Source organism: Lissotriton vulgaris, chromosome 5 (assembly GCF_964263255.1).
Source record: "Lissotriton vulgaris chromosome 5, aLisVul1.2, whole genome shotgun sequence".
Lineage (NCBI taxonomy): Eukaryota > Metazoa > Chordata > Amphibia > Caudata > Salamandridae > Lissotriton > Lissotriton vulgaris.
Genome location: NC_141693.1, coordinates 1187047993 through 1187067017, shown reverse-complemented (window position 1 = coordinate 1187067017; position 19025 = coordinate 1187047993). Strand labels below are relative to the sequence as shown.

General features: G+C 45.1%; 1 protein-coding gene across 9 annotated transcripts in view; it reads right to left on the bottom strand.

Moving 5' to 3' along the window:
- LOC147712238 (scavenger receptor cysteine-rich domain-containing protein DMBT1-like) overlaps positions 1-19025 on the bottom strand; it is a 685888-nt gene that overhangs the window by 50023 nt on the left and 616840 nt on the right. For all 9 annotated transcript variants that reach the window (XR_015295985.1, XR_015295986.1, XM_086922971.1 and 6 more), the window contains one exon: positions 11760-11786. Coding sequence is in view for 7 of the 9 variants with exons in the window: in XM_086922971.1 (XP_086779097.1) it covers positions 11760-11786 (27 nt within the window). In the remaining 2 variants the exon portion in view is untranslated. The remainder of the gene's footprint in view (positions 1-11759; positions 11787-19025) is intronic.

Below are 19025 nucleotides of genomic sequence, written 5' to 3'. Positions count from 1 at the left end.
GGGGGTAGATTCATGGAAATTAAAATGAGACCTGTACTAGAACAGTACTGGGACAGTATAACTGTTCCGATAGACAGGAAATTATTTTTCCAGCTAAGATCAGGATCTCTCCCCTTGCGGTCATTGACGGTAGGTGAAGGAGTACTAACACTTTGTGTTGCCCGGTATGTGGTGCCCCCAACGAAACCATTGCCCACTTCTTATTCCTGTGAGAGGCCTATGCAAACCCGAGGAGAGTATGGCTAGCTCCAGTTTGTAGAAACCTTGGGGTTACCAGCGGTGCTGAGGGGTTGGGAATTATTTGTACCTCCACCGAAATGCCTATTGTGTTGGGAACAGCAAAATACTTGGGGTGGGCATGGTCCATCAGGCGGAGGGCTTTACCTCCTAATATGAATTACAATTTTACAGCTTATATATTTTCTTGTCAAAGCTTGCACAACTGTTTAATATCTATTTTATGTGTATGAAATATGAATTTTAATTGTAATGTATTTTAAAATGTATGAATTTTAAAATGTATGTTTGTGCTTTTATGAGTGTACAACTCGAATAAAGCTTTTTCAATCAATCGTTTGTGGCCACAATGATCTTAAGACCTTTCTTTTCACCCAGGCTTTTCTTAATGTGAACTGTTTTTATTTTTCCCCTTTCCACCAGTCCTTTGTTCCTACTGCTAAATTAGTCTCCACAGCGCCAAGAAACCGCACGGTGAATGTTGCGCTATATAAATATTTTAAATTCAAATTCAATGTCCACCTGGAGGATATAAAAGCATTGTTGTAGTAAACATTGCCCTTGGAAAACAATCAAAGTGATTTTAAACCTTAAATAATTTAGTTGCAGTAGTATCACCCTGGAGCTTTTAAACATTAAATAAGTCTGCGGCTACAGTTTCAAAGAGACTTATTCAGTACTTGGTCCGAGACACACACTCGAAGAGAGAAAGTGAAAACTGGCATGTGCTGACCAAATGGAAGCAAGGAAATGAGAGTAATGATGAAGCCAACCAATGGGTAGGCTCTAAGCACCCTTTAAGTTTAAGGTATCAAAAGCACATGTAGGTGTTTTTTTCACATATGTTGTAAGGAATCTATGTCAGGAGTGGGTGAAGAATTCATCTTCGCCGGCGGAGTTCACAGAGTTTTTCCCACTCCGCGCTCCACGTGGAGTTCCGCAAAACTGTTTCTCTTGAGCAGTTCATCAACAGTTCACTCCTCATTGTAAATTTGTATTTTTTTTCCTGTACATTCCCCACTCCTGTGTGCCTTGTTGGAATTTGTGTCTATGTAACCTTCATTTTTAGCCTCCTGTTTTTCTTTGAAATGTTTTATTGTGTTCCACTGTTCTCTTGAACCCTAACTGGCTCTATTGTACAACGCTCTGACACCTTTGGGTAATGTCTGCGCTTTATAAAAATGTACAAAATAAAATACAACAATAAAAAATAAATAAACCTAGAGGAGGCAGAGGCCCAGATTCCTGATTATGGTGTTTGGGGGTGATGAACCCTGCCCATGTGAATTTCATGACTATTTCCTCTCAATTTGTACTCGGACTAGGAGTCGAACCATAGCTCCCTGGATAGCTGTGGAACTTAACTCCCTCTGATGAGGATTTATGGGCGGAGAGGTAAAGGGGAGGGGCGATTCAGGGGTGACAGCCTGTGAGAGAAGTGACAGCCAGATGGTGCTGTGCATCAGCATCCTCTACCTATTGACACCGAGGGATCTCCGTGGAAGAAGCCACGCGCAGCTGACTGGCATGCGCCGGGGAGGCTGGGGCTCCGAGGGCACACAAGGTGCTTCTGTCTGACACGAGATTAAGCTAATGGCAATGTAAATGACAATGCCATTTATTTATCTGTTTTCGGACTCAAGGGCGTGCAGGCTGTGATTGGGCCTCCACCCCGGCCTGGTACTTGAAACCTTCTGGAAGGAAGGCGTGTGCGCATGGGGCAGCAGTGATCCTTGAAGTGGGAGCTGGCAGTGGAGACGCACTGACCTGGAGTCTTGGAGACCCGGCACGCTGGACAAATTTGGCCCCAGAGGCACGCGGTGAGTCTGGAGATTGGGAGACGCGGAGGCCGCCGTAACGAGCACGGACTCAGGTGGGGCTCTCTGGACTACTGGTGCCCGGGTCGGCCCTGGCCCTGGGAACACTATGGGTCGGAATAGGACCCTGGGCTAAATTAACCAGATTGAAAAGTATACTGTGGCAATGAACCAGGAAAAGGGTGCGGCCAGCAGTGCACGGGATGAGGACCACGACGATGGGGGCCCGACCCTTCCCTGAAAGACATAATGAGGGCCATCAGGGCTCTGGAGCCCAAGCTGGACTCCGTGACTGAAGAGGTGAACCTCCTACGGGCTGATTTTCGTAAAATCTCCAACAAAGACGCAGTGGCGGAGACGGGCATCATTGGGCTCCAGTCGAAGACTAAGAGACTGGAGGAATAGGTAGCCACGCTTACAAAGAACCAAGCTGCCATTCATGCCCCTTTAGAGGACCAGGAAGGGCGCGCTCAGCAGAATAACATCCGCATAGTGGGGTGCCATAGTGACTGGAGGGGCCCTTGACGGACTGGTTTGTGGAGGACCTCATTTTAAACCACCTTAAGCCAAAATGACTCTCCAATTTCTTTTCCGTGGAGCGGGCACACAAAGCCCTGGGCGGCAGGCCCAAGCCAGGGGCCCCCCCACGCACTATTATTGCCCACATCCATAGCTTCCGTGACCGGGATACCATACTGCAGGCAGGGCGCACACATGGGGACCTCCATAGGGACAACGCCACTATCTGCTTCTTCCCGGATTTCACGCTCCAGGTGCAGGGTCATCGGCGCTCCTTCGATGGGGTGAAGAAGGCACTTCGTGACAGAGGGTGAAGTACATGATGCTGTTCCCGGCATGGCTTAAGGTCCTCAACGGAGAAAAGGCCTACTTCTTCGACACGCCGGTGGATGCGGCTGACTGGTTGGAGGGCTGGCACACTGTTGGCCCTCAGGGGAGATGGCAAGAGGGGCCGCCAAACAGAGGTGATCGTTGGACAGCCCCGGAGGCCGAGTCGGTCTCCAGCAATGGTGAGAGAACGACAGCGGAATGACTTTGGCACCATGAAGGTATTATCGTGACTGGCCCGTGGCCCTGATTGGCCTTTGACTTTGGGATGGAGGGGCAGGTGGTGGTTGGTTGTTTGGCTCCCTGGAAGGGGGGGAAGGACAAGGCAGTGACTTTTTCTCTGTCCCAGTCGGAAGACAATGGTTGAGACATTCCTAGTCCCAGCCCTATGCTGGAAGTTTGGCCAGGTGGGGGGAGTATAAGGCACTATGCAGGTCGCTTGAGGTGTTCAACATGGGGGTAAGTGATCCGCCACTAGATCTATGCATCTTTCTTGGGCTAGCAGAATCATGTTTCTTCCGGAATGGTTTTAGTTGTGGTAATGGGGCGACAGGCACTCTTCAAGTTCTATTGGTGGGTGGTTGGGGGCTCACCAGGCAGGGTGGCAGGTAGGGAGTAGTTGGGGGTTGGGGAGTTGAGGGGAATAGGCGGGGGAGGAGGGGGATTGCTTTTTGTGGGGACAGTTTTCTCTTGCTCATTATCTAGACTGTTTTTTTGTAGATGCGGGTGGTCGTGGCACACGGCAGGGCAGCGTGCTTCATTCGTGGAGGTGGGGGTCTATGCTCCAATATGGATACCCAGACGCAGGTTAAGTATTGGACATGGAACATCAATGGGCTGGGCAACAAAAATCAAACGGACTTTAGTGCTAAAACACCTGAAGCGGCACTCCCCTGATTCTCATGCAGGAGACGCACTTGCTGGGCAATAGCTGCCGGGCATTGGACCGCTTTGGGTATAAAATTGTTGCCCACTTGGAGTTTACATCCGGGTTCAGGGGTGTAGGTATTCTCCTGCGGAAGGCCCTCTCTATGGTGATCTCGGGGGTGGATGGAAGATTCTGGATGTATGGTTGCGGGACGGTGGGAGGGGGGGACGGTGATGTTGTGTTCCTGTTATGTCCTACCTGGCCTACACTCCACAACCTATGCACAGCTGGGCTCCATTCTGGCTGATCTCTCCTCGGGGACTCTCTTGGTGGGGGGAGACATGAACGCTGTCATGAATGCGGACATGGATAGATAGGGCAGGGGGCAGGGTTTTAAGGGGTACAGCAGGCATTTGAAGGGGACTTGCGATTGGAAGATGTGTGGCGGGCCAACACCCTTCACATAGGCAGTACACTTTCTACTCGGCCATGCATGGGTCTTTCACCAGGCTGGATTACCTGCAGGCACGAATAGACCAGTTAGGCGATTATTCAGAACCGCACACACTGGCCCGAGGACTCTCAGACCATTCCCCTCTGTGCATCATATTGAAGGGTCCGGTTGTTAATAAGACGGCGTTCCCGCGGATTGACCCATGGCACCTCTGGGATGACAAAATTGGGGACAAACTCAGGGAGGGCTCCCAGTTGTACTTTGAAGAGAACCAGGGGTCTATGGCATCTCACGTCATACTATGGGAAGTGTACAAAACCGTCCTGAGAGGTCAGGCACGGGCCTTGATTGGGGCTAAAAAGAAGGATGAGTCTATACAGATTAAGAAATTAGAAAGTGAGATAGAGGCGCTGGGTAGTAGCTCTGATATTGGGACCACAAGTGACAGTAGCCACGCGCTGGAACTTAAACAAAAGGAGATTATGGCTCTGCCGAAGGGTGAGGCGCGCGCCTACTCTCTGGCAACGCAACACCGGCTGTATGATGTTGATGAAACTGCGCTAAAGCTCCTGGCTCGAACGCAGAGACAGAGAGTGCATTTGGGTGGCTGCGGTGCGGGACACGTCAGGCCCCCTAGTGTCCACTAGCGTGGGCATTGCAGAGGTGTTTGCGTCGCACTTTGAAGAGGTCTACACCCCGGCATGTACGAGAACAGGGAGGGATTGTGAGGAATTTCTCTGGGATTTTGCACTGCCTACGTTTTTTCAGGAACAGAGGGACAGTTTAGAGGCGGATTTTGCCAGGGAGGAAGTAGGAGCAGCGCTCAATGCCCTACAATCCGGGCAGGCGCGAGGCCGAACGGGCTACCGGTAGAAATTTTTAAGAGGCAGGCGAATGTCATTACTGGCCCCCTTCTGCAAATGTACCTTGAAGCGGGGGAGGAGGGAATGCTGCCGCCTGATAAAAGGGAGGCCACGATTGTGGTCATTCACAAGGAAGGCAAACTGGCCGATCAATGTTCCTCGTATCGACCGATGTCGCTTATCATCGTAAAAGCGAATGGGTTGGCTAAGATCCTGGTGGACAGATTGCTGCCAGTCCTGCCGGATGTAGTGCACATTGACCTATCAGGCTTTATGCCACGTAGGAGCACCAGGCATAACCTGCGGCACCTGTTTGGCACGCTCTATATGACGGAGGGAGTGGGGGACGCGCTAACAGCATTGATGTCGCTGGACCCCGCAATGGGATTTGATAGTATTGAGTGGCCGTATCTCTTCATGGTTCTACAGCGTTTGGGTTTTGGCCCTACTTTCTGCAGTTGGGTGTGTCTCCTGTATGAGCAGCCCATGGTGTGAGTGCGGGTCAATGGGACATTGTCGAGAGCCTTCTCACTCCGGCGGCGTATGCGGCAGAGTTGCCCCCTGTCCCCCCTTCTATTCGCCCTTGCTCTGGAGCCGTTGGCTCACTGGATTTGGAGGGATAGGTCATTCTGGGGATTAGCTCTGCATGACGACTGGGAAGAGCGCATTAGCCTCTATGCAGATGATATACTGTTGTATAAGGCTCTGCCCTACCAGTCGATGGTGCAGGCACTCCACCTGTTCAAGCTCTTTGGCAGCTACTCGGGCTACAGAATAAACTGGGCGAAATCAGTGATCTTCCTACTCTTGGGCCCTATTCCTCGGGTACTGTCTAGATGCCCTGAGGTGATTGCGCTGGATGGTTTTAAGTATTTGGGGGTGTATGTAACTAGAGACAAAATGGTGATCCTCTTCAGAAATCAGGAACCCCAGCTGGTTCTACAGCGTTTGGGTTTTGGCCCTACTTTCTGCAGTTGGGTGTGTCTCCTGTATGAGCAGCCCATGGTGTGAGTGCGGGTCAATGGGACATTGTCGAGAGCCTTCTCACTCCGGCGGCGTATGCGGCAGAGTTGCCCCCTGTCCCCCCTTCTATTCGCCCTTGCTCTGGAGCCGTTGGCTCACTGGATTTGGAGGGATAGGTCATTCTGGGGATTAGCTCTGCATGACGACTGGGAAGAGCGCATTAGCCTCTATGCAGATGATATACTGTTGTATAAGGCTCTGCCCTACCAGTCGATGGTGCAGGCACTCCACCTGTTCAAGCTCTTTGGCAGCTACTCGGGCTACAGAATAAACTGGGCGAAATCAGTGATCTTCCTACTCTTGGGCCCTATTCCTCGGGTACTGTCTAGATGCCCTGAGGTGATTGCGCTGGATGGTTTCAAGTATTTGGGGGTGTATGTAACTAGAGACAAAATGGTGATCCTCTTCAGAAATCAGGAACCCCAGCTGGCGCACCTGGCAAGGGACGTGGGCCACTGGCGATCTTTTCCTCTCACCCTTGCGGGGCGTGCCGCAATTTTCAAGATGCTTGCATTGCCTCGCCTCCTCTATATCTTGCAGAATACGCCGTACCTGGTCCCCTCGAGGGTCTTTAAATGGATATCCCAGGCAGTGCATACCCTGCTCTTTGATGGGGCAATCCTCAGATAGGTCTACGTTAGCTCACACGAGGGGTGTACGATGGGGGGCTGGCCCTCCCAGACATGCAGCTCTATTATTGGGCTTCCCATTTGCAGGTGGTTAATGACTGGGTGTACTCAGACAGATCAGAGCCGGCCTACAGGGTTGACCGGCTGGTGATGCCGAGCGGGAGCTGCGAATCATTGCTATATGCCCGCAGGCTCTGAGCGGACTGGCCCTCGCACACCGAGGTGGTGGTGCACTGCTGGAGGGAGGCAAATACATTTCTGGGGTGGTCCGGATCCCTGACAGGTCGTACCCCTCTATAGCTTGGTGAGCAACTGGCAGAGGTGTCGCGATTGGTGGGCTTCCGAGGGTGGAAACAAATAGGTATAGAATACCTAGGGGACGTTTGGAAGGGGGACGCCCCTCGCTCGTTCGATTATCTGAAAAAAGAATACGACATGCATTAGTCACAGCAGTATCAATATTTGCGCGTCATGCATGCCCTGCGTTAACAGATTAAAAGTGGCAGTTCTATCCCGGCATACTCTCCCCTGGAGGATCTCCTACTTCTCGATCCCATCCCTGAGAAGCCTACTTCGACGATCTATCGTAAGCTCATAAACAACATGCCGGATCCTTTGGGGCCACTGCGAGCGCAGTGGGAGAACGACTCAGGTGCATTAGCAGAAGAAGACTGGCAAGACGCATTGTAGAGCCCTCAGGAGATTGCGATTCGAGTCCGGTTCCATTTAGAGCAGCTCAAGATATTGCACCATGTGTATTACCCCCGCACTCACTTGTACTCATGGGGTAGGTGTCAGTCGGCCCTCTGCACAAGGTGTTGCCCGGAGGGAGGTTCTTTCTTCCACATCTTGTGGGAGTGCCCAGAGATCGTACCCTTCTGGACCAAGGTCATGGACACGATGGCCGAGGTGGTGGGCTCGCCGGTACCGAGGGAGCCCAGGTGGTTGCTTCTAATGATCAAGGGGGCCACGGATTGGACCAGGAATGGGGAGCTCTGGATTGCGTTGGCAGCAAGGGTCGCAAAAATAAATATTGCCAGTGCTTGGGGGACGTGGGCTCCCCTGCAGTGGGATCAGTGGGTGCGGGATCTCGACTGGTGTCAGAGAGCGGAGGAAACCATCTACAAAAGCAGAGGGAGCAATAAAAAATGGAGAAGGATCTGGGGGCCGTGGCGGAAATACAGAGACATGGGGGCTGGGCCGGGGGGGGGTCTAGTCTGAAGGTCGGGACCGGGGTTCAGGCTGGGCTTGCTGTGTGTTGTATACTGATGATCTATCCTATGTTATTAGACCATTGCACTGTAAACTTATCTGATATCAGCATTGTTAATAAAAATATTTTCACAAACGAAGAAAAAAACATCCAAAATAAGACCCAATGCATTTAGGGTTATGTTAACCCTTCTTCAGGGGTACTTTGTAACAACGATGTGGAGATTTATAAGGCGGTATTTTGGTTTCCTCCATGTCGAACTACAACAACAAACAACAGTGTAATGAGATTTCTATGTCTTACGGTACATGTTATCAATAAAATAGCAGGAATTGTTCAGGTCCATCCACATACAAGGCTCTTTAAGAGCTTTGCCAGATTTAACAATTTTGCAGGCAATAATTAGGGGTGCCTCGAAGATATCTCTAATTCCTCATCTATGCTCAGTTTTGGTTTCAGATTTTCAACATACATCTACAATTGCACATGGATCATATGTATTCAATAAATGTACTAAGTATGCAGTTATGTTCTGTTTGTACTGTAACAGGGTTTCTCCTGGTATGCCTGCTACACCATCAAAGTTCCTATAACTGATTCTCCAATGACAAAGTGTCTGGGAATCTGCTATTTGGGAAAACGGCATTTCATAAACTCTAGTTGAGGCAGGGTAACCAAATGGAAAGAGAATGGAACTTTCATAAATTGCTGGCAAATGTTTAATTTCCACCCTTTTGTGGAAAGGGGGCCTTTAGGCTGTAATTCAGATGGCTAGTATCACAATGGGCTTTCCTTTGAAAATTCTCACAATTTTTCCCCATTTTTCAGAGTTCACTCATTTTCTGAATTACTTCAAAGATGCATAACCATGTGCATTAATTAATCATATTTCATTTCTATGCTCTTCAGAATGTTGGAGACAAAAGCGGACAACTTTCATCTTGTCAAGCATGCGACCCGCATATAGTTTCTGTGTAACGTTTGTAGGATCCTGTTCAACAGCCTGTGTTAAAAAGTTCCTGTATCACAGAACCCTGCTAAACAATGCTCCTTTGATGAAGTTCATTCAAATGCAGCCGATAGGTCATTGGGTCACCGGTATTGCTGTAGACATAATGTGATAGGAGCCGGGTGTTTGGACAAAATATTGATTTAAAAATATTGGGAGACAGAAATATAAGAAATTAAACATTGCGACACACTCATATTGGGATGCAGAAATATCATTGACAAGAATATCATTTTTAAGGTAAGTAATATCGTAAATAATATTGATGTTTTAAATAATTGTTTTCACTAATATAGTGGTTAAAATATTGTTTTTCAATTCTTGTAATGTGTGTAAGTTGATATAATAATTGTATGTGTTTCTGTTTATACAAATGTTAATACTTGTCTTTAAAATATTGCTTCTATTTTTAAGTGAAGAAAATTTGTTATCACATTTTAATAGTGACTTATCATGTCGTAGTGGGTTGTTGGGTTTGTAGGGGGATAAGGTGGGAAGTTCATTAGGTTATACATAATTAAGAATGGTTTAATACATATTATTCGAATATCAATATGATTGACATTTATCATTTAATTTTTGTAATACTGATTTATTTCTGCTACATGCCATTTGCAGGCTGTTAGGGTTGTAGAAGTATAGGATGGGAAGCTAATTAAGTAATAATTAACAATTGTTAATTAATGACTTGGCTTGATTTTTAATTATTTAATTTACAGGATACTTATTTTAATTATATTTCAGTTGCAGGATTCTAGGTTTGTAAGGGTGTAGGGTGGGCAATTATATAATAAATAACTGTTAATTAATTAAATAATTTGAAATATGTAAGATATGGAAGAGGTTTTTTTAGGGTCTTTTTTTGTTATATTTTATGTGCGGACTGCTAGATTTTTAGGGGTACGGGGTTAATTTAATAATAACTGAATACCAATTATTTCTTGGTTGATAATTATGTTTTTAAGTAACTAGTAATTATGTAAATTGGTTCAGTGTTTTTCATTTTTTAAATAAATACACATATTCTTTTATGTTCACATTTTGCAGTTTGATATATTTCTTTTGTTCATTTGGTCACTTATATATGTAATGTGTTTGAAGTGAAACACTTTCCCTACGTTTGCACTGTGAAGTGGAAAAAGTGCATTCCACCTATCCGAAATGCAACGCTTTCCCTACTGTTGCACAGACCTGAGTGAGAATAGCACATTTCACCCCTCCAAAGTCCAACATTGTCCCTACTGTTGCACTAACTGGAGTGGGAATAATATATCTAACTCCTCTGAAGTCCAACACTTTCCCAATTAATGTGGTGACTGGAGTAGGAATAGTAAATCTAACCCCTCCGAAGACTTAACAATTTTGCCTACTCTGTTAGCTTTCATAGTATTGGTTAAATAGATTTTAAAGCATTGAGTTATTTTTTTATATTTTATACTATTTGCTTATATTTTTAAATTTAGTTTAATATTGATAGTTTTTTGTAAGTTTTCTTTTTTTAAATTTTTACTATTTTATTACCCAGTGGCAGTTGCCACTAGGTAGTTAATGTTAGGTCTGCTTTTCCAAAGACTGAACATTTAGTTAGCTAATAAATTTGGCCACATTTGACGAATCTTCAGAAAACTTTCCAGAAAAAAAGTTAATCTACTTCAGCTGCTTCTGACAAGTTTTGGGGCGATCCATCAAGCGGGGTCTGAAAATAAAGGAGGGGTCTCAAAACTAGCGGTGTGTGGAATTTGCATAGTCGCGCTACGCAAAGCTCCGCGAAACGGGAAAAAATCTCAGCGACCACGCAAAAGTTCCGTGAATATGCGGAATTGCTTGTTCCACGTGTTCGCAATTCTTTTTTCCTGTTCACAAACGCTTTTTGCATGCACGGAGAGAAATATCTCGCGAACACGCATTTCAAAGCGGGAAGAAGCAATAAATTTCGCAAAACTACGGATCGCTGCTCTGGCTATGGCTCAGTTGGACTCAGGGCATTCGAACAATGACAGCCGTAACATCTGGGTTCAGCTCCTAGATTGGGGCAAAGAAATTAGATTGATTTTAGATCTAAGTCCAAAGATTACACCAGGCTTTGTACAAAGAAGCTGGCCTGGTTAGGCCTACAGCCAATGCAAAAGCAGAAACCCTGGGCGCTCAAGATCGAAAGTTGGTTTCTTGCTTATATTTGCATATGCTTTATGGTGAGATGAGGACAAAAAAAAAACACGGATCGCGGAATTTTTCGCAATTCCGCGTTCTCCACAAAATGCGAAATTACCCGAATTCCACAAATTCCGCAAGCAGAACGGAATTTACCGCCCAGGCATACTCAAAACACAAGATCCCCCTGCATTTTACATAGGATTTTTTAGACAAGGCTACAGCAAAAACTGTTGACCGCAATTACACCAAATTCGTCAGGAAACTAGATCATGGTACCCATATTGTGCTTTTTGTGATTAGGTGTACATCTGTCCATTGGTATCTGAGATATTAAGGGTAAATAGATATTTGGACAGTTGAGCTCGTAAGAGTCTCAGAGACTCTCATAGGAAAGCCAATTTAAAAATAGAACTTTCTGATTGTTCCAGCGAGCTTTATTTCCCTTTTGCCATCTTGCTCCCACAGCAGTCTTACTCCTGCAAGTGCGAGTGCTCTGAGAAAAATTATGAGAAGCTGATATCCAATATCCCCTCAAAGTTGCAGCAGTGATTGTCTGCTGATCCTAAATGTTATAATATTCAGTGGTCTTTTGTGAGCTTCTTCCCACTGACCAGTGCCATATGATCAAATGAGCACGAATAATTACCTGTTCCGGATGCTGATATTTCTGTACCTGCATTGAGGAGATATTAAAAAAGCAAATATGCATTTAGAGTGCCTCTCATGTACGTCTTCAATCACATTATCTTTACAACCCCAAATCATCCAATGTGCATGAACTTTGTAATAATCCCTCACCATATCCTTTTTTTCTACATATAGTTTTTCAAATCTATATGATGAAATCTGATCTCAATACTGCACTCCACAATTACACTACAATTATATAGTTGTCTCTAATTAGAAGTCCAGTTATATTATGAGCAAAGTTTCCCACAGAAGAACCTATCTATGATTTCATGATTATAACTCATAAAACACATCCAATGTTTAAAATGTAATATCAATTTGTGCATTGCCCATTAAACCAGATGAAAGGTCTTTCTGATACAGCTTTAGAGGTATGGAAGAAAGGCAGACAATTGTAAACAATTTTTTCAAGAAAAATAAAAGCCCCTTCATATAAATTTTTTATTTAGCAACACCAAATTTTTAAACTCAAGGTATGGTGAAAATGATGACCATGGCCTAGATGTATCAAGCCTTTTGCGATTCGTTAAGGCCGAAATTCGCAGAATTTCGGCCTTAAGGAATCGCAAACGGACATTTAGCATCTTTTGAGATGTATCAGAAATTAGCAAAATAAGGAATCACAAAAAATTGCGATTCCTTATTTTGCTTATGCATTTAAGGAATCGCAATTTTGCGATTCCTTAAATGGCATGTATGAAACTTTCTTAAATTGCGAATTTGGGTTAAGGAATCGCAAATTAACACCAATTTGAGGTTCGTGTTAATTTGCGAAATCCTTTTAAAAAACAAATTATGACTATTTTGAAGGTGGCATGTGACACACATACATGCCCATAGGGCATGTATGTGTGCCATATGCACACACATGTAAGTTTCAGGGGTGCAGCAGGGTGTCCATGAGACACCCCTGCACCCTTGAAATAATTCTCAAATTGCGATTAGCAAATTGCGAATTCGCAATTTGAGAATTACTGCACAATCATTCCTATGGGCCTCCTGGCCCATAGGAATGCATGGGGAATTATTCATTATTTGCGAATTCGCAAAATGCGAATTCGCAAATAAAGATAAATAAAGAATCGCAAAAAAATGCAATTTTTTACATACATTCCATTTTGCGAATTCTAAATAGCGATTCGCAAAAAATCGCTATTTAAGATTCGCAAAATGGAATCTTGATACATCTAGGCCCATGTTTGATATGGAGAGGGTGCAGTTGGTGATTGGCAATACTTTAGATGGCTATGTGGAATGAAAATAAATTGTTTGGGTACACCATACAATTAGAAATGATGTCAGGAGAAAAAGAGGTTTTAAATTCGTTAGGGTACACATTGTCAGAGAAAATCACAAATATGTTAGGTGACGGTAGATAATGAGATGGCTGCATAAATAATTATAGAAAAACATTAAAGCTTTATAACATGTCCTTTTTGGGAGCACTATGGTTGTGGTGATTATGGATCTAGATTTGGTGAAATCCACTGGGAACTTTACAAGGGAGTCAGATTTCAAGAAATATGGATAGGTATAGTTAGGTCAGCATTGTCATTGGAACTGCATATTTTTTGTTGCTAATAACTTTGGCACCATTTGACGAATCTCCCCAAATCTCTTTCGTCTAGTTTGTGTATGGAAAATTTTAAGGTGATTCGGCAAGCAGAAACCAACTAAAAAGGAGGGGTTTCAAAAGGAAAGTCTCCATTCATTTTCCATAGACTTCTTTATGAAGGGCTACAGCAAAAACTGCTGAAGGGAATTACACCACATTTGACAGGAAGCTATATTTTGGTACTCAGAATGTGCTTTTTGTGATTGGGTGTAAAGGTTTTGAAATATTTGTATATCTGGATGGTTGGGTCTGCAAAAGGCTCGGAAGTGTCTTGTGGGAGTGCCAATTTAAAAATGGAGTGGCCTGATCGTCTCAATGAGCATTTCTTTTAACTCTGATTGACAGCCAGCAATATCAGAAATGTTTTCCTGCCACCCATTGCACAACTCAGCGACTTAGGGCCTTATTGCGCGTATTGGGGTCCACAGGACTGTCCTACTCATGGTTGCGATCTGACCATCGCCACCACTGCAGGTCCACCCACAGTATTCTTAGTGTGGTGGTCAGACCACCACGAGACCACCAGCTCCTCTGGGATCAAGAATCCCCGCTGCGCAGGCAGTCTGCAACCGACATCAATATGCTGGTGGTGCTGATGCTGGCACTGCCAAGCATATATTACGATTTGGCTTTCGACACCCCATATCATGATGGTTAGCTTGCCATGAAAAGGGGGGTGGATAGGCAACTAATGGAGTCTAACAGGGCCCCTGGCTGGATCTGGACTTGGGGGTGCATGCGGGGGAGCACAGGCTGTGCCCCTTGGAATTAGACCCACGTACCTGCATGGTGTGGCATGCATGCCACTCCTTGGAGGATCGTGCTGCAGGAGCTGTCACAGTGGCAGTCTGCTGTGAAGGCTCTTGTATGAGCCATACACAGCCACTGCCATGAGACCACTGCAGCACTGACCGCCTGCCCGGGATTACACTTGTAATCCAGCAAGCAGGCGCATGATGGGTTTTGCGCAGCAGTGGCGGGCCGATAGGAGGACCGCAAAACTCGTAATAAGGCCATTAGCCCCTTGGCACCTGTCCTGATTTTTTTTTAAGTGATATTAGAGGGCAGGGTAGGGATAGCCTGTCCCCCTTGGCCCAATGGGGCTCCCAGAGGGACAATCCCCCTTCGGCCAAAATTGGGAAAGACCTTCAATTTTGCCCACAATCCTGTAGGAACTCCTACAAGATAAAATAAATAAATAACTAAACAGCGATCCAGGACTACATTGTTTAATTAAGGGGAGGAGGCTCATGGGCCCCTCCCCAAGCCCTTGTAGGACCCGAGGAATCCATCCTGAGGGCTGCATTTGTGGATGGGAGGGTGGCATGTGGTCCCCCTTCCTGAGCAATTTTAGTCCCAAAGGTTCCTACTGCAGGGCTAACAAGTCTACAAAAGGAGGGGGGGCATTCCACCCTGCTCCCCAAGCCTTAACAGGCCCAGGGACCCCATCACCTGAGCAAAAATATCCAAAAAAGGGGAGGGTGCCACGTAATGTAATGTCTCCAATGATGTCATTTGAGATGTCATCAGTGATGTAATCAGTGAGGTAATAAGCAGTGAATAGCGGGGGAGCAAGTTTTAGTTAACTCTGCTAATTATAACTGGTGAACTTCTGTGATTTTTCTAGTGCAAAATGTTAATGGTGTCACTGACATCTTCACTTAACTATACCGTTACATTAACCTTTGTTTTTTTCAGCGATTATCTATCTATCTATCTATCTATCTATCTATCTATCTATCTATCTATCTATCTATCTATCTATCTATCTATCTATCTATCTATCTATCTATCTATCTATCTATCTATCTATCTGTCTGTCTGTCTAAATATATATATATATATATATATATATATATATATATATATATATATATATATATATATATATATATATTACATCAGCTTCTTCTCCCCACGATTCCCGCAGATGAAGACACGGCAAAGCAACAGGTAGGTTTTCACCTGATTTATTTACACACCATGTGCAAAATAAAGGTGCATCAAAAAACGGACGGTCTACGCGTTTCGGCTCCTTGCCTTCAACTGGACCATAGAGTCCTCGGGTCTAGACCTGATTTAAATATAGTGCTATGTGTAAGTACCCTCTTCCCTTTCCATGGTCATCTAGACCTTCAACCCTGCACAGTACCTTTTGGCCGGCTCATACTCGGGCCATTTTGTGTTCTTAATTACCGTAAAGTACTCATGTTAGGACAAACCCTTACAAACCAAAATAAAGTGTTTACAATGGTATGATTATCTAATCATAATCCTCATTTCCCCACCCCTTCCTATGTGCAGTGCAAATCATACAATAACGTTTTAAACTAAAACCTATTGCATTTCACTCTATCTATCTATCTATCTATCTATCTATCTATCTATCTATCTATCTATCTATCTATCTATCTATCTATCTATCTATCTATCTATCTATCTATCCGTCTGTCGGTCTGTCGGTCTGTCTGTCTGTCTGTCTGTCTAACAATATATATATATATATTTATATTGATCTATATTATCTATCTATATATTACCTACTGGCGGTCGTCAGTAGGTAGTTATAGTTAGGACCTAGTTTCCATAGGAATATCGTTTTTCGTTTTCCCAATAACTTTGGCGCCGAGTGATGAATCTTCGCAAAATTTTCAAAACTAGTGGCCCGCTCTGGTCAGCTCCTTTCTTGAAGGTTTCGGGGTGATTTGACAAGCGCGAGCTGAGAAAAAAGGGGGATCTTAAAATATGTTTTCCCCATGTAAATTTCCCTAGCAAACTTTAGACACAGCTACAGCCCGAACTGCTGAACTGATAAGCTTGTTGTAGAAGAACTTTAGTCTTCAATTCCTTAGTCTTCTTATCCGCTTTCTCTAACTCATCCTTACGTCTATTCTCATAATACTGAGCCGTAGCTAAAATCTGTGCTGATGTAGAAACAGGCCAAGCACTCTAAGAATCCTTCAACTTAGTACATAACTCAGGAAGAAGATTGTGCACAAACTTATCGACGAACAACCTCTGGCCACCCTCGGTAGCCATATCCTGACCACTATGATCGACGAACGTTTCTTCAAAACGCGTGAAGAAATCTGACACAGTCTCATCTTTCTTCTGCTTACATGCAGACAACTTGTCCCAATTCACACCTACTTCGGGCATCAAAGTCTTCATAAAAGTAATAATCCTACCAGGAAGTTCTGTAATAATATTTTCAGGCTTAGCACCTCCAACTTGTCTATTGTTCGCAGCAACAAGGTTCACCCACGAATCACCCAATTCATTATCATGATCTGTATGTCGAATGACATTCCAGATGGGCTGTTGAACAACATTCCCAAATAACATATCTATGTCCGCCAAATTCATGACGCACAAACTCACTGTTTGCGTAAGCTCTTTATAATATCCCGCAGGATTTTTTCTCGGATCAGGCAAAGTCTGTTTAAGCGCTAAAACTTCAGCACGCTTCCATGGAACATGTACCCATACTCTCTGAAATGGCGCAACAACAGGTGGATGAGCAGTTGCATCAGCAGGTCTCCATACCGGAGGAACCTCTCGCATCGGATACTGACGCGCTTGTCTCCCAACTGACGAATCAGGCTCAAGCAATCGTTCAGAAGGAACATTACTTCGGAATGACAATAACGTTGACACCGCTCTCTCGACGTCGAGGAGACTCACGATCGTTCCTTTTGCAAATTCGGAACACAACCGGAACAGCTCTTCAGGAGCTTTACCCACTTTGTTCGTCCATTGTTCATGGAGGAACGCACACATGATCTCAAAAATATAACGTTGCTTTGGTGCTTCCCATTGCCGGAAAACATCCATAATACCCTCAAGATCGTACTTGGATGCATACGTAATCCATCTACGCGCCATGTGATCTAGAACCACTCGTTCATCTGTATCAGGCAATTGACTACGCAGCTGTCTACGCTCACTCACTGGAGACATACCCAATTGTCCCAACCAAGGAGTCAGAAAACCAGAAAAGGCAGCAGTCATCCGCTGCCTAGGAGAAGGAGTAGTCGGAAGAATAAGAGAAGACAAAACAGTAGTAGAAGAATCCAGAGTCGGAACAGGCATAGAAGCAGTAGTGGGGACAGGCATAGAAGTAGCAGTCGTAGGAGAAGGCAAAGTTGGCGGCCCCTAAGGAGGCTGCGCCAAAGGAACAGTAGCCAACGGAAGAGCTGGCTGTGGAGGAATTACAGGAGGCACAATAACCGGCAACTGCACAGCCACCACTGGTGGCGGTGGTGCCGTAGCATTCTGCGCATAAGGAAGCGGTGAATTTAACAGATGCAACATTAAAGGATCTTTCACAAGATCTTTCTCATTGTTCTGCTCTTTAGGCGGCAAGACTGGGTAGCATCTGTCTACCGCTAACTTCCTCACTCTAAGCATCTGCTCACTTTCTTGTTCTTCCTCATTATCTCTGTACGCAATGGCAGCTTGCACCATTGACATACCTGTCTTATTCTTTTTCGCTTCTTTTATTTCTTTCTGTTTGGCTTCTTTGCGCCATATGCGGAAAGAGTCAAACATCCCCGGCCGGGCTTTCTTCTTGAACAATTTCACCTCAAGGTTATTTAGTATTTCAGTTTCGAAACTACCGTAACGGGGCCATTGTAGGACACCGTCACTCTTCGTATATTTTACCCAGATCTCATTGTAGCTAATAGGGCCCACACCATGTTTCACATACAATTCGTATGTAGGAGTTCCGATCGGAGGAACCGGACACGAATCCTCTAACCGGGAATCCCTCGATATAGCACAACTAAACAAGTTTCTAAAACTGCTAAAACCAGGCATCTTGCTCACTAGTTCAGCTTCAAACAACAAGGGAAGTCTAAAAACGACAGTCTCGTGAATACACAAATCCCTTGGCTTTGGGGCCTGCAGGTACCAAATCAAAGCTATCCAATAAAGGATACAAAACAAACTAAGGACTAGGAGACGCTCCGCTTATACTTAACTGAAATGTCGATGGCGTCACCAGAAGACCCGTCAATCGTCTCGCTCTACAAACATCTAAGGCTCCAAAACAGGGTGACAGTCAGGGCAGCAGTCCTTCGTAGCCGTCGGAAAGCGGGAAACCTCGCAGCAAAGACTTTTGGACCACGACGACATACAGGGGTCGATGAAGTGGCTGGCCTTCCTCCAGAATTTTCACACGAAGCTTCACACGAACCTCTGGCTTGGACCGGTACCGCTGAAGTCGCCCCACGTTGGGCGCCAACTGAAGGACCGGGTTTTTAGAACCCAGCGTCGTCAGGGAGAACGCCTGAAACCTTCGAGTTCCCCTGTCTTGGCAAACAGAGACACGGGATACTTCTTGATGACGTCAAAGACCAAAGTTTATTGGCTGCAACCAGGAACAGAGATCTACGAAGTACACACGGGTAGTTCGTCAGAGACTGCACAAATTCGGTAAGCGGAGCATGGTCTTTTATGCCAAAAATCAAGCCTCAGGCGACATTCCAATTTACATTCGGTGCATCAAAAACTAACCAATGACAGTGCAACATTTCAAAAAGTAGCGAATGATGACAGTCAAAGACAATCCCTTTGTCCGTTGTCCAGCCCACCAGAAATGAC